The following is a 16,537-nucleotide window of genomic DNA, read 5'->3' as shown; positions in this document are numbered from 1 at the left end:
AGCCCCCAACAACCCCCTTCAAAACATTGATCTGAATTCCCTGTAAAGCACAGAATCACAGAGCAGCCACAGCACAGAAGGAGACCATTCAGCCCGTCACATCCTGCTGGCTCTCCGAAGAAGCAATTCACCCAGTGCCACTCTCTGCCTTCTCCCTGTAGCCCTCTCATTCTTCCTCTTCAGATAGTAATCCAATTCCTTCTAGAGAAGGTGCCCAGCCACTGAGTTTGGAGAAAACCGCTGCCCAGCTAAAAACAGGAGAAGCAATACAGACGAAAGGCATCACCTCTGTACCTGTATCATACAAACAACAGGTGGCTCAGCTGTCAATAATTGTTGTAACAGGAGAACGACCTAGCCTCTGGGCCGTGATTGGTTCAAGGAAATCAAACTAAACTGGTCACAAATTTTTCAGGTCAGGACAAAAAGAAATCCTGAGTTGACGCGGGAATGTGATGGAGTATTTTGGAATGAGATAGAAGGACCTTCGCTGGAAGCAAGGATTCCTCAGGTTAGAGCTGGTTTGACAGGAAAATCATGAAGACAGGCTAAATAAATGCAGTGCCACTCTGAACCAACTAAAGAAACAGTTGGAAGGGAAAAACCAGCAGTGTTCAACGTTCCAAGGAGGCTCCACAAATATCCCATTCCTCAATGATGGAGGAGCCCAGCACATCAGCACAAAAAGATAAGGCTGAAGCATTCGCAACAATCTTCAGCCAGAAGTACCAAGTGGGTGACCCATCTCGGCCTCCTCCAGAGGCCCCCATCCTCACAGATGCCAGTCTTCAGCCAATTCGTTTCACTCCACGTGATATCAAGAAACAGCTGAAGGCACTGGATACTGCAAAGGCTATGGGCCCTTACAATATTCTGGCAAGAGTACTGAAGACTTGTGCTCTAGAACTTGCCGCTCCCCTAGCCAAGCTGTTCCAGCACAGATCCAACACTGCCTTCTACCCAGCTATGTGGAAAATTGCTCAGGTATGTCCTGTACACAAAAATCAGGACAAATCCAACCTGGATAATTACTGCCCCAACAGTCTACTCTCCATCATCAGTAAAGTAATGGAAGGAGTCATCAATAGTGCTATCCAGCGGCACTTGCTTTGCAATAACCTGCTCACTGATGCCCAGTTTGGGTTCCGCCAGAGCCACTCAGATCCTGACCTCATTACAGCCTTGGTTCAAACATGGACAAAAGAGCTGAACTCCTGAGGTGAGGTGAGAGTGGCTGCCTTCGACATCAAGGCAGCATTTGACCGAGTGTGGCATCAAGGAGCCCTAGCAAAACTGGAGTCAATGGGAATCAGGGGGAAAACCCTTCAATGATTGGAGCCATACCTAGCACAAAGGAAGGTGGTTGTGGTTGTTGGAGGTCATTCATCTCAGCTCCAGGACCTCATTGCAGGAGTTCCTCAGGGTAGTGTCCTAGGCCCAACCAGCTTCAGCTGCTTCATTAATGACTTTCCTTGCATCATAAGGTCAGAAGTGGGGATGTTCGCTGATGGTTGCGCAATGTTCAGCACCATTTGCGACTCCTCAGAAACTAAAGCAATCTAAGTCCAAATGCTGCAAGACAATACCCAGGCTTGGGATGAGAAGTGGCAAGTAACATTCACACCACACAAGTGTCAGGCAATGACCATCTCCAACAAGAGAGAATCCAACCATCGCCCCTTGATGTTCAATGGCATTACCATCACTGAATCCCCCACTATCAACATCCTGGGGGTTACTATTGGCCAGAAACTGTACTGGACTAGCCATATAAATGCTGTGGCTACAAGAGTAGGTCAGAGGCTAGGAACCGTGGGATGAGTAACTCACCTCCCGACTCCCCAGAGCCTGCCCACCGTCTACAAAGCACAAGTCAGGAGTGTGATGGAATACTCCTCACTTGCCTGGATGAGTGCAGCTTCCACAACACTCAAGAAGCTTGACACCGTCCAGGACAAAGCAGCCTACTTGATTGGCACCACATCCACAAACATTCACTCCCTCCACCACCGACGCACAGTAGCACCAATGTGTACCATCTACAAGATGCACTGCAGAAACTCACCAAGGTTCCTTCGACAGCACTTTCCAAATGCATGACGACTACCACCGAGAAGGACAAGGGCAGCAGATAGATGGGAACACCACCACCTGAAAGTTCCCCTCCACTGCCCTGATTTGGTAATATATTGTCATTCCTTCCCTGTGGCTGGGTCAAAATCATGGAACTCCCTTCCTGACAGCACTGTGGGTGTACCTACACTACATGGACTGCAGCGGTTCAAGAAGGCAGCTCATCACCACCTTCTCAAGGGCAACTAGGGATGGGCAATAAATGTTGGCCCAGCCGGCAATGCCCACATCCCGTGAATGAATATATAAAAAAAGAAGCCAAAGGATAAAAGCAATTGACAGAAGAAGTGAACAATCGTTTGTTGGAGACAAAAGAGGCATTAGAAGGAAAAGTCAAAATGCAGATGGGTAGCTTGTCCCCTGAACTGAACCAAGTTAAGATTTTACCAGAGAGAAATTTGATGACTGTGAAATCAAAAATGAAGAATGAAACAAAACCCTGTGGAAAACACAAAAAGAAAAGACAGAAAACAAAGCTGAAAAGCCAATAGAATATCCTTTCTGCAGCTGAGAAAGGTTACCCGCAAATTGAAGAAGATGGGCTTTAATTCTGTCGGCATACGAGTACACTTTTATGCACCATCTGGCTGTGCAAGTAGCAAGTGCAGATGCCCTCAGGCGCCTCCCTTTGCCCAATAATATTACATATGTTTCAGTACCTCAAGAGGTAGTGCTTGTGTTGAACTTCTTGGAATCTTCACCAGCCTGTGTGAGACAGATAAAGAATTGGACAAATTGGGACCCAATTTTACCAAGAGACCATGAACAAATGTTACAAGGATGGTCAAATGCTCAAGTTCCTGATGAATTAAAACCATTCTTTGTATGTAGATCTGAACTAAGTTGTCAAGATGTTATCTTGTTATGGGGAGCAAGAGTCGTTATCCCTGTCTAAGGAAGAGAATCATTATTGGAAGAACTTCATAGTGCGCATCCTGGTATTTCAAAAATGAAAATACTCGCACAAAGTTATATCTGGTGACCAGGTATAGACAGTGATACAGAAAAAGTGGTGAAACACTGTCTCCGTTGCCAGCAACAGCAGAGGTTGCCCATTCCAGCTCCACTGCATCCTTGGGAGTGGCCTGGTCATCCATGGGTAAGACTTCATATAGACTATGTAGGTCCATTCCTAGGTGCCATGTTTCTTGTGATTATTGATATACATTCCAAATGGATGGATGTGTTTGAAGTGAGATCACCTACATTGTCTACAACCATTGAAAAACTGCGCCAGAGTTTGTGTTCATGGCTTAGCTGAAGTTATTGTGTTATGGTGCTGCTTTCACTTGCCCTGAATTCCAAAGATTCGTGAACCTAAATGGGATTAAACACGCCAGAACAGCACCATATCATCCCTCATCCAAATGGTTAGCAGAAAGAGCAGTACAAACCTTTAAAACAGGCATGAAGAAACTATCAGATGGAACATTAGAAACACGAATCTCACGATTTCTGTTCAGCGATCGCACAACTGCTCGTGCAACCAATGGTTTAACGTCTTCAGAATTGTTAATGAAGTTCAGACTTCGTACAAGATTGAGCCTAGTATTCCCTAATTTTGAGGGGAATGTGGAGAGAAACCAGCGTAATCAGAAAGTGAATCACGATGTTCACAGTAAAGATCGAGAGTTTACTGTTGGAGGGACAGTTTTTGTACAAAATTTTGCAGCAGGACTGAAATAGGTCTATGGTACAATTACCTCTGAAACAGGACAGTTATCAGGTAGAAGGATTGTTAGGAAACACGTGGATCATCTCAGGAGTTGAGAAACCCCCCCCAACAACCCACCTGAAATCGAAGTTGAAACTGAGGTGCCAGATCGACAAAGAATAGACATACCTGGTATCTCTGTTGAAGTAAATAATTTTGAACTGCCATTGTCTAGGGATGTGTCTGAAGCTGCAGTTCCTGGGCAAGTTGATCCAATGGAAGAACCTCCAGTTGTGGAGTTACATCACTCTGCCCAAATCTGAAAACTTCCTCAAAGACTAAATTTATAGTGACACGAACCACATATAATTGTATGATATGGATTAAGATGTTTTGTAAATGAGAGGGTAAAACAAATGTAAAGGGGGAGGAATATAATGATTGTAAGTTAAGTCATTTCTTCCTGTTATGGGGATCAGGTGACTGCATAGACCAATCAGCCCTTAGCGTGGGGAATCTTAGAGGCAGAGCTTTATTGCTTTGGCCTGGGATCAAGCATGTAGTCCTCTCTGAAGTCTGTTAATAAAGTTTACTGTTTCTTACAAGAAACCTGTCCTGAACTCTCCAAGTTTATTGCAGTAAGTGAGGAGGAGGATGCTTCAAAATGCATGGACCCTCATGCCAATGCTATGAAATTAAAAAATGGGTTTTGCAGCCAGGCCATTGCGGGGTATTGGGAAAGCAGGGGGGATTTCCTCTGCAGAATGGCCTGCGGCTGCTCCTGAATCCAGAAAGGCAGGGAGGGGCCTCTAGGCCTTCCTGGAGTGTTGGCCCTCCACCATGTCCGCACTCAGGTTTGTACTGGGAGGCTACTTCCAGGCACCTACACTGGCTGTCACTGCTTGCGCCTGTATGAATAGATACCATTAACTGATATCTTTCTTTCTCTCTGTTGTTTTTTTCTCCTCCCTGTCTCCATTGTTATCCTGTGTGTTTCCAACTTCCTCTTCATGTAAGTTCAGGTTGTGAAGCTGTGTCGGGAATGCTTGAAAAAGCAGGAGCCTGTTCTGGCTGATACAAACCTTTACCAGCTGAAGTTCCTTAGCCTTGCCTCCGAAGTGCTGTCCTATCTGCAGCAGTTTGAAGAGGCAGCAGGATATGCCAGGAAAATGGTGGAAGGATATCAGTAAGTGCCAACAATTACATATTACAAACTGCATTACATACATGAAAGGGCTTTTTGTAGATGAGAAGGCCCATGTTGGTAAGGTGGTGACAATTGGTGACTGTCTCACCATACCAACCCCTTTGAAAATGCCTTCTGTTTCCAGTCTCAGCAATAGATCCATTGGTAGCACCCTTGCCTCTAGATCTGAAGGTTATGGGTTGAAGACCCATTCATGAGCCTTGAGCATGAAATCCAGGAGGACTCTTTGGTGCAGTACTAAGGGAATGCAGCATTGTCAGAGATGCTATCTTTGGGATGAGATGTTACACCATGACCCTGCTTGCCTTCTCAGGTGGATGTAAAAGATCCCATGCTCCTATTTCCAAGAACAACAGGGGATGAACAGGGGTCACCCCACAATCAACATCACTAAAAGAAAACATTCTGGCTTCTGATGAAAGATCATCCTCCTGAAACATTAACTCTATTCCTTTCTCCACAGATGTTGCCAGGCTTGCTGAGCAGTTCCTGTTCTTATTATCTATTCATGATCTCATTGCTGTTTGCAGGAACTTGCTGTGAGAAAATTGGCTGCTTCATTTCCTACATTACAAAAATATCTACACTTCAAAAGTACTTCATTGGTTGTAAAGTGTTTTGGGATGACCCTGGGGTAATGAGAATTGCTGTATAAATGCAATTACTTTCCTCCCTGGATACATGGGCCTGCTTACCTTTATTCATTCAGAGGATGTGGGCTTTGCTGGCTGGGCCAGCATTTATTGCCCATCCCTAGTTGCCCTTGAGAAGGTGGTGGTGAGCTGCCGCCTTGAACTGCTGCAGTCCATGTGGTGTAGGTACACCCACAGTGCTGTCAGGGAGGGAGTTCCAGGATTTTGACCCAATGACAGAGAAGGGACGGCGATATATTTCCAAGTCAGGATGGTGCGTGACTTGGTGGGGATCTCCCAGGAGATGGTGTTCCCATGTACCTGCTGCCCTTGTCCTTCTGGATAGGAGTGGTCATGGGTTTGGAAGGTGCTGTCTAAGAGGCCTTAGCGAGTTCCTACAATACATCTTGTAGATGGTACACACTGCTGCCACTGTGTGTCAGTGGTGGAGGGAGTGAATGTTTGTGAAAGGAGTGCCAATCAAGTGGTCTGCTTCGTCCTGGATGCTGCTGAGCTTCTTGAGCTTTGTTGGAGCTGCACTCATCCAGGCAAGTGGAGAGTATTCCATCACACTCCTGACTTGTGCCTTGTAGATAGTAGATATTCCTTAGGGAGTCAGGAGGTGGGTTACTCGCCGCAGGATTCCTAACCTCTGACCTGCTCTGGGAGCCGCAGTATTATATGGCTCATCCAGTTCAGTTTCTGGTCAATGGTAACCCCCAGGATGTTGATAGGGGAACACCCATTCCACAGATATCTAAGGTCATCTGCTACTTTACCCCAATGATGATTGTTCATATGTCAACCTGGATAAAAAAAGTCAGTAGGCTATTTGCCTAAGATTAGGCACTAAAGCCTAGCTCAATACTGCTCTCTGTGATGATCTCTCGCATTTCCCAGTAAAAAACCTGTGGCAAACATTCAGAGCCAGGAGCTATGGCTGATCTTTTGTACCTGCCTCCCTAGCTCAGTGACATTGAAACAAACTCACAAGCAGCAAACCTGGGAGCATTGAGTCAGGAAGCAATGAGAAGGCATATCAATGAGGGTACTATATGGCACTATTGTGTTCAATTCTGGTTACCACACTTTCGGAAGGATGTAGAGGTTTAGAAAGGGTGCAGACTTGAAATTTATGATATGAGACTTCAGTTAAGTGGAAAGGCTTGGGTTGATCTCCTTCGATAAAAAATTGTTAAGAGGATATTTGATCAAGGTGATCGAAGTCATGAATTTTTTTGAGACACTAAATAAGTAGAAATTGTTTCTGGTGGATGAAGGGTCAATAACCAGAGGACACAAATTTAAGATGACTGGCAAAGAACCAAAAGCAAACTGAAGAAATGAAGTGTGGTGGAAGCCGATTCTATAGGGACATTCAAAAGGGAGTTGGATAAATCCTTCAAGAGGAAAAATCTGTAGGGCTCTGGGGGAAAGAGCAGGAGGAGAGTGACTAATTGGACAGCTCTACCAAAGAGCTGGCACAGGCATGATGGGCTGAATGGCCTCCTGTGCTATGTCATTCTATGATTCTACTAACTGATGCTCTGGTTGCTGCCTGTTTGAACTTGGTATAAAGAAGTCATGAAGCTGGGTTCTCCCTGGTTGGTTCGACGCAGTGCAGTATTACATGATGCAATTTCTTATCAAGCTCTTGCAAATGCTTTCAGATTCAATTCATCAACTTTTCTGTCCGTTGTCGGTTATGTATAACAGTCCTGGGCTATTGCTTAGAAAATTATATGTCGACTAATGCTATCATGTACCAATTGTTTTTAATAAAGTATTTTAACTATTAATAGGAAACTCTACCATCACAACAATGCTCAGCTGGGTATGTCTCTGATGAGGGCTGGAGTGACACACTGGCATGCTGGGCTCATAGAACCAGGTCACGCTATGATTTGCCAAGCGTATGGGATTCTCCTGGTAACACATGGCCCCACTCATCCAATCACCAGGGATCTTGAGGTTAGTTCTAAACACAGTTTTGCAATTGGAGCTGAAGATTTATCGTGCGATCATTTTGGAATCTTGAGTACAGCGCATTCCTGTCTGGTAGAGTCTGATTCCCTTTGAACCTGAAGCAACCTTTCTGCTCTGCGCCTGGCCCAGCACCAACACAGTGGAACCTGCTCGTATCACTCATTTGGTTGCTGTTCAGATTGGGGAGGTGGTGGTTGTGTAGTGTGGTAGTAATCCAGTACTGTCAGAATGGGTTCAAATATCACTAGGGCAGCTGGTGGAATTTAAATTCAACTAATTAAATCTGGAACTTAAAAGTTTGCCTTAGTATTGATGACCATTTTTGATTGTTGTAAAAACCCATCTTTCACTAATGCCCCTTTAGGGAAGAAAATCTGTCGCCCTTACCTGGTTTGGCCTACACGTGACTCCAAACCCACAACAATGTGGTTGACTCTTAAATGCCCTCTGAAATGGCCTAGCAAGCCACTCAGTTGAGTCAAACCACTACAAAGTAACTCCCTTCCTGACAACACTGTGGGTGTACCTACACCACATGAACTGCAGTGGTCTAATGGGCAATTAGAGGTGAGCACTAAATGCTACCTAGCAAGTGATGCCCACATCCTGTAAAAGAACAAATAATGCAGATTTAGTGGTCAGGTTACGTGAGCCAGAACACGTTCACATTAAGATTGTAGCATTTTCCCTCAATTGTACTGATCAGTTCTGCTCAAAATGCAGATCAGGAGATACCAATTCTGGGAAAGGGGGATAGATCTAGAAATGCCATACAGGGCAAGCTGTCAAACCATCGCCAATGCCTTTAACGGAGTGCCACTGAGCAGCATGAAGTGTTGATTAGCTGTCTTAAAATCTTAGATGCTTACAGCACAGAAAGAAGTCTTCATGCCCATTGTGTTTATGATGTCTCTTTGCTGGAGCACAGTCATTCAATAGCTGAGTAACAGAGAAGGAAACGCTAATCAGGAATTGAACTTCTCTAGCTTTAGTGCGTCATTAGAACACAGAAGGGCACACAATTCATACTTGCTTCATCCATGATTACTATGAGTTTCATACTTGCTCCATTCAGACTTGTTGTCAGTTCCATTATTTCTTCAACAATTATTGCTATATCAGTTCTATATGCACCCTGTTCATGAGCTCGCCATCCTACATGCAGGATGCTCAATCCAAAGACCGTGTTCTGTAGTCTTGTCTGGTGCAATCTGAAGATCAGCAGGGAGTTCTCCTTGATGTCCTGACCAAAGTCCATCCCTCAAATAACACCAGTGCACTTAGGGACTTGTTATTCATTCATGGGAAGTAGGCATCACTGGCTAGGCCAGTATTTATTGCCCAATCCTGGGAAATTGCCTAACTCCACTCCAGTCTCAGCCCATCTTTTGTTTTTATTGGCATGTGCTCCAGAACTAGCCGTGCACCTAGCCAAGCTGTTCCAGTACAGCTACAACACTGGCATCGACCTGTCAATGTGGAAAATTGCCCAGGTATGCCAATCTGCTGTTGAAATTCCCGTACATACTTCTTGTTACCTCTGGGCCTGACTGTTCTAATGCTCTCTCAAGCCGGCCTCCTATCTTCTACTCTACATCAATTTGAGCTCAACTAAAATATTGCTGCCCATAACCTAACTCACAGCAAGTTTTGTTTACCTATGCCTCTGTACTCACAGGCCTACATGGGCTCCTGGCTAAGCAATGCCTCGAATTTTAAATGATCATTCTTATTTTCAAATCCACCCATGGTCTTGCCCTTCCCTAGCCCTTATCCTCTCCAGTGCCTCAGTGGTGTCTGCGCTTTGCCAATTCTTGCTCATCCCTGATTTTAATTGCTCCACCATTGACGGCTAAGCCTTTGGCTGCCGAGGCCTTAATTCTCTCTCTCCTGGACCTCTCCACCTTGCTCTCCTTTTAAGACTCTCCTTAAAACCTACAGTCAAGTTTTTGTTCACCTGCTCTTATGTGACCTGGCGTCAAATTATATCTGATTTACACTCCTCTGATGTTTTACTACAGTAGAGGTGATATATAAACGTAGGTTGTTGTGATAGCTTTGCCATAGGTTGTTATTGAGTAACACTGATGGATTGAATTGTGCCTGCCTCCCAGACTATGCGGTGCCAGACAGAAATGGAGCTGCGAATGTTCAAGGAGAATGAGTTTCTTTATTACCAGATGAGAGAGGCGGCATTGAAGAATCAGAAAATGCAAATAATGGCAGAGCCAGCTGGCGAGTACGTCAAGGAGCTTTTCCACAGGAGAAAGTAAAGCATTAGCGTTTGATCATTTGCTGTCGGGAGTTCTGAATTGATCAGTGCCACGTAACTCGCAGTTGAAGGAGAAACTGGGACGAGAGCGAAGAGAATCTAGTTGCAATCAGAATTCGTTAATCACTCTGTGAAGACAGCAATTGAGAAAAATTGGGCAGCGGTTTTTTCCCCCTCACAATGGCATTTCATGCAATCATGTATTTCCACGTAACTCGTGCACTTGTAAAGTAGTCACAAACGGTTTGCTAAACATGCTTTCCACAAAGGCAGCTTCACCCTAGGCTAGTCGGGGGGTGGGGTGGAGGTGCAGGGAGAGATTTGGACGTAAAGGGAGTAATTTTAATCTACTGAAATCAGGTTATAGTGAGCAGAGGGAAAAAAAAAATCAGCAGTGGGTAACCAAAGAGTAATAAACAGGGTTAGGTTAAAATTACCCCCCCATATATTCTTTTCTTCTATCATGGTGCTCAATGCTCTACATGTGCAGCTCTCCTTAATTGCTTTCACATTTAGTGTGTTGCCAATCCAGTTCAAACCCAGTACAGATGGACCCCAGAAAGGTTTCCTTGCTTCCAGTAGTTAGGCAGAGGAAATGTCCTGTTTAGAGGTGTGGTGCTTGCCACCCACCCTCGCATTGATAGTGTTCTGGCAGACACCAGTGCACTGAGTGGCTGCCAATGGCACACTTATCAATCTAAAAGCACTAGAATTTGATCACAATTTCATCCTGAACTGTTGATATATTGCTTTATGTAGGATAGTACAATCTGCCGATAGCTATTCATAGAATTGTACAGCAGAGGACATCATTTGGTCCACTTTGAAAATGCTGTCTATTTGGTCTCACTCCATTGCTCTTTCCCCATAACAATACAAATTTTTCCCTTTAAAGTATATACCCAATTTTCTTTTGAAAGTTGCTATTGAATCTGCTTCCAACAGCCTTTCAGGCAGTGCATTCCAGATCATCGTAACTTGCTCTGTTTAAATAAAAAATTCTCCTCACTCCCCTCCCTCTGGGGAAGAAAGTAGTAGATGGAACGGCAATGAGGAGGAGATCTGGTGATATCCAGACTGAGCAACATATCATTGATTTAGAATGGGATCCACTCAATTTGGTTTTTAAAAAGTGACTTGCATGTATATCGTCCTTAGAGTAAATACAGCTCTGTGTTCTTTGGCTGTAATTGGTCCCTGGCTTTTCAGTTATAAATCTGAATCCTAAAGTTTCCTCAGTGTTGAAAGTTCCAGTGCCTTGGCTCAGCTGGGAAAACCATAATTGGAGGGCTAGAGTCATGTAGAGCAGCAAGGGCAAATGTTAAAGGGAAGGTGAAATCACCACTATGGCTTAAAACATACAAACATTTAATTAGGAGGAGTTGGCCACTCAAGCCTGCTCCACCATTACAATAAGATCATGGCTGATCTAATTGCAACCCCGCATTCCCACCTACCCTCAAAAAAATCTACCTACCTCTGCATTAAAACATATTTAAAGACTCTGCTTCTACCATCATTTGAGAGAAAGAGTCCCAAAGCCTTACAACCCTAAAAAAAATTTCCCCTCATCTGTCTTAAATAGGCAACCCATAATTTTTAAAGGGTGACCCCTAGTTCTAGATTCTCCAACAAGAAGAAACATCCTCTCCACATCCACCCATTCAAGACCCCTTATGTTTCAGTGAAATCACTTCTTACTCTAAACTCCAGCAGACACAAGCCCAACCTATCCTCATAAGGCAACCTCCTAATTTCTGGTATTATTTTAGTAAACCTTCTCTGGACTGCTTCTAACACATTTACATCCTTCCTTAAATAAGGAGACCAGTATTGTACACAGTACTCCAGGTGTGATCACAGCTGTATAACCGAACTTAAACCCCACTTCTCAGGCTCCATCTGGTGTGGTTAAAAATGGAATGAGTCTATTGATATGTCTACTTTCACTCGACATTCAGGAATGGGCCCGACTTTATTGTTGCCTCAGTTCAAAGGATTATTTTACTTTAAATAAAAAGAGCATTGAAACCACCTTTTACAAGCCTGTAGGGAGACAAATTTCTCATTACTTACAGACAATTTCCCAGAGATGAGGGGATTTTAGAGACCAAATTTCGCAGTGATTTTCACACTTTGCAAAGCATCCAAAACCGAAGCTCCAATCTTACCCATGTCCCACCTGTACAGTCAGGTGGCCAGGTTTGGGCTTGGCAATGGATTCTTGTAACCTTGCCAGCCATGTGCCTCCCTTTAGCCTCTGTATTGCATTTGATTGCCCTTTCTTGCTTTTACTCAGTCTGGAGAAAGTCACTGTTCATTTCACCAACCTTTCTATAATTATCAAATGGAACCGTTTCAGAAAATAAGGTGGACTGGGATGCTTCTCCCAATACCATCATGGGAATGGTGCTGGAGTTACTACACTAGGGATCCAGAGGCCTGTATTTGAGAACATAGGCTAAAATCCTACCATGGCAGCTAGGGAATGTGAATTCAAATAAATCTAGAATTAAAAAGATAGCATCAATAAGAGTGTCAGTTAAACTATGGTTTGTCATTTAAAACTCATCTTGCTCATAATGACCTTTAGAAAAGGAAATTTGCCAATCTGACTCCAAACCCACATCAACATGGTTAACTCTTAACTGAAAGAGCCTAGCAAGCCACTAATCAGAAGATGGCTCACTACCACTGCTTTTCTGATGATATTTGGGATAGGCAATAATGTTGAGCTTGTCAATGATGCCCACATCCCCTGAATGAATAAAATAAAATTTTAATGTAAGAAACAATCATTATTAGGCCATGAGAGATTTTACCAGGTGCCTGCCAATCCCTTATGATAAATGTAACAACAGCAAGGCTGGGGCAAAATAAAAGTGCCAGGGAACAAAGTAAATAGTGTAAGCAATTAAGTTCAGATTAGCCTTCCAAATTCATTATTTCACACTGAATGTGCTTACAATAATGTATTTTTGCAATGTTTGTCTCCTTATCCTATAGGCTCCCCCACTCCCCCAAAGTGTGTCTGAGCACACTTTATAATAGTTTAAGCTACTGAAGGTTACCATTGTGTAGAATGATTTATGTATACTAATCAAGTTAAATGTTACATACTTGACATAGCAAACAATGCCAGCTACAAGCACATTAAAATAAATTCATTTTTTGGGGAGTATCTTACTGCTTTCTCTTGCTACTTACAATAACCAGATTGATTATTCTGGCATCAATATGACCATCAGAGCCATCTCATACATATTCCTTTCTACTCCTCTTCCATTCCGATGGTACAGAAAAAGCTTTATGGCTCATTTCTCTTAACTCGAATTCACAAAGATCACAGTAATGGCACATTCTCTACGGCTCTATTCTGTTGTTGAACATCAGGATATTTCCATACTGGGTCAGTCAGATCCACTGGTCATCCAACACAGATCCGCTGGTCATCCAACAAGACCTCCTTTCTAATGATATCTTCATATCATTTGCTTCCTTGCTGCTATTACTGCTAGAGCATCTTTCTATATTCAATATTCGCTTCACATTATCTCCAAACTCAGTATCAACCTACTGGGTAAAGACTTTACAATTATATGGATTTTCAGATGCTATTCAACAAACCTCTGCAGTGGTTGGAGTTATTCCTAGGATGAAGGAAAATGTTGCTGTGTAAGTTAGGGCAGCCTCCTAGGTCCAAACATCTTCAGCTACTTCAATGACCTTCCATCCAAGAAGTCAGATGGGTTCAGTGATGATTGAAAAAACATATTCAGCACCATTCACAATTCCTCAGATAATTAAGTCTTTATGCACATGCAGCAAGACCTAGACAACATCCATGCTCAATTAGTATTCCCAGTGACAAGATCTCCAATCCCCCCCCAAGTTATGGAACATAATGCATTATCGCTCTTAGTATATAAAAGGAAGTGGTCAAACCAACAATATAGTTTAATTTTTGAGAAAGTCATCACTTATGGGCACATCCTCTTCAGTACTATAACCTTACCAAGGGCTAGAATACAGAAGGGGACGTTTTGCAACTATTCTGGTTAGACTACACCTGGGAGGATTGTAAAGTCCAGGGCACAACACCTTATTTAAAAAAGGACATTGGCCTTGGAGGGAAAGGCAGATAGACTTGCCTTTAATTGACCTTTCACAACCAGAGGCCATCCAGTCAAGTACCATCACAGTAAAGGAAACAAAAGGTGGCCAATTTGCACACAAAACATTAGGAAATAATGACCAGACACCCTGTTTGTGATAAAAACAAAAAACTGCGGATGCTGGAAATCCAAAACAAAACCAGAATTACCTGGACAAACTCAGCAGGTCTGGCAGCATCGGCGGAGAAGAAAAGATTAGACGTTTCGAGTCCTCATGACCCTTCAACAGAACTTCTATTGAAGGGTCATGAGGACTCGAAACTTCAACTCTTTTCTTCTCTGTCGATGCTGCCAGACCTGCTGAGTTTGTCCAGGTAACCCTGTTTGTGATGTTGGGCAAGGGGAAAATAGCCTGGACACCAGGGAGAAATTCCTCTTCAAAATGGTGTCTTGGGATCTTTTACAGGCAGAAAAGGCCTTGATTTAATAGGTCACCTTTGGCACCTCCAACAATGCAACATTTCCTCAGCATGGCACAGGGGTGTCAGCCTTGATTTTGAACCCTGAAGTGCAACTCAAACTTCAAACCATATGGCTCAACGATTAGCATTGTCACCAACTGAGACAGCTGACCCAGCTGTGTAGTACCGATTGACTGGATCAGGGACTCTAGCTCCTCAGACTAAACCATGATCCTGGAATATAGAAATTGAGCTCCTGAGGGAGCAACTTCTTTCACTGCAGAAAGTCTAGGACAAAGGCACACAATCTTAAAACCAGAGACTGGCCATTCAAGAAAAGCCTGCATGAAGTGTAGAACTTCATAAAAGCAATAGATGTCGCTCAATTAGTTTTAATTAAAATTGGACTTTTGCTAGATATGGCCTATACAAAACATCATGAGCCAAGATAGCTGCATGGAGATAGGGATCATAGCTAGAGGAGATCCTTTGAATGGTAGAATAGGCTTAAGGAGCTGAATGGCCTCACAGCTTTCTTTCATACTTGTTGGCTGGCAAGATAAAAGGTAACAGCTCCAATTATATTTGCAGAGAGTTAGCTAATGTCTGCCTGAAACTTGCACCGTTAAGTGAATGAAGCTTTTAAAAAAACCTAGCCATGTCTCACATTATTCCTCTAGCAATTGTGTTATGGTGCCAAATTGAATTTAAAAATCACTATGGAAAGTGTGATCCAGCTTCTCCAATTGCAGAACATGGTCTTTACTTGATTTTAAGTTTAAAATTACCCTATAGCCTCAGCCATCCAACCACAAAATCTGCATCCCTCCAATTCAGATGTGTTTATTTAAAAAAAAATCTCCACCATTGGTGACTCTTCAACTGCCTGGGCTCCAAGATACTACTTAAAAAAACATACATCTAAATCAAGTTTTGTTACCTTCCTTAATGTCTCATGTAGCTCAACCCCAAATGGTTATAATTTCACTGGAGCACTTTATATTTAAAAAAGGTGCTATACAACACAAATGCAAGTTGTTCTGAGTGTAGGACTATATTCAAGGTTGCTGTAGCACCATATGAAAGCCCACAATATACACAGTGAATGAGGAGTGACAAGTCATACTACATATCAGTGCACAAGTGTTTTATTTCACAATTACAATGAACTACAGATGATCTTCTTCTGTATCTGAGTCTTCAATTTTTTTGCTTATTTGTTTGTAAATGACATTTCCAAAAGTGATTGTCTGAAAGAGAAGACATCAAGCTGGAAGTTAAGCTATTCAAGACGTATCTGAAGTGGTAGTCTGACTGCATTCTTAAAAATCAGGCTTCAAAATGCCCTGTATACTAAGTCTCGTGCCTGTAAAATACAAAGGCCCCAATTACTCCTTCCAAGTGAGGTGAAAGCTGCAACAAGTCAATGCGAGCTGTTCCATTCAAGAATGAAACAGCAAATTACAAGTTGAAAAAAGGTCTCATTTTCTAAATATAGCAGCTGATCAGACCCAAATTCACATTGGAAACAAACTTTACTGCACAGGAGGAGAACATTTGGATTGGTCAGGTAAGCCAGCCAAATAAAGCCATCCAGCTTCATTGCATTTTCCAGCTCTTGGTCTGTAACCTTGCTTATGGCACTTGGTGCCTATGGGTTTCTGCCTCTGCCCTGTAGTGTGTTCCAGACCCTATCACCCCTGGTGAAAAACTTCTCAACTAATCCTTTTGCCAGTGACTTTTAAGTCTGATTATTGATGAATATAGATTCTTCCTATCCACTACCCAAGTCCTGCAAAAGGCCTCAATTAAATCTCCCTAACACTATAGGCTGGAGTTTTCTATCTGGTCTTTCCTCAGTTAAAATTCTCCATTCCTTGTAACTCTTCAAATATCTTCTCTGCCCTTTCCAGTGCAGGAACACTTCCTATGATGCGACAACCAGAGCTCCTTGCTTGTGTTTTACATGTTCTAGCCACCACTTACCAGGTCTTTATCCAACACAGAAGAACAAATCCTGCATGTCACCTTGGCCATTTAATTATCTGTCCTGATACTTTCAGGGATCTGTGGATAT

At 43.1% G+C, this 16,537-nt stretch overlaps 1 protein-coding gene across 2 annotated transcripts in view; it reads left to right on the top strand.

The window, feature by feature from the left end:
• Nucleotides 1–13,065, top strand: part of LOC121281837 (histone-lysine N-methyltransferase Smyd1-like) — an 82,897-nt gene extending 69,832 nt beyond the window's left edge. For both annotated transcript variants that reach the window (XM_041194889.1, XM_041194882.1), the window contains 3 exons: nt 4,810–4,973; nt 7,429–7,597; nt 9,727–13,065. In XM_041194889.1, coding sequence (XP_041050823.1) covers nt 4,810–4,973; nt 7,429–7,597; nt 9,727–9,885 — 492 coding nt within the window. In that variant the 3' untranslated portion in view covers nt 9,886–13,065. The remainder of the gene's footprint in view (nt 1–4,809; nt 4,974–7,428; nt 7,598–9,726) is intronic.
• Nucleotides 13,066–16,537: the final 3,472 nt, after the last annotated feature.

The sequence above is a fragment of the Carcharodon carcharias genome, chromosome 1 (assembly GCF_017639515.1).
Source record: "Carcharodon carcharias isolate sCarCar2 chromosome 1, sCarCar2.pri, whole genome shotgun sequence".
NCBI lineage: Eukaryota > Metazoa > Chordata > Chondrichthyes > Lamniformes > Lamnidae > Carcharodon > Carcharodon carcharias.
This window is presented reverse-complemented; position numbering and strand designations above follow the sequence as displayed.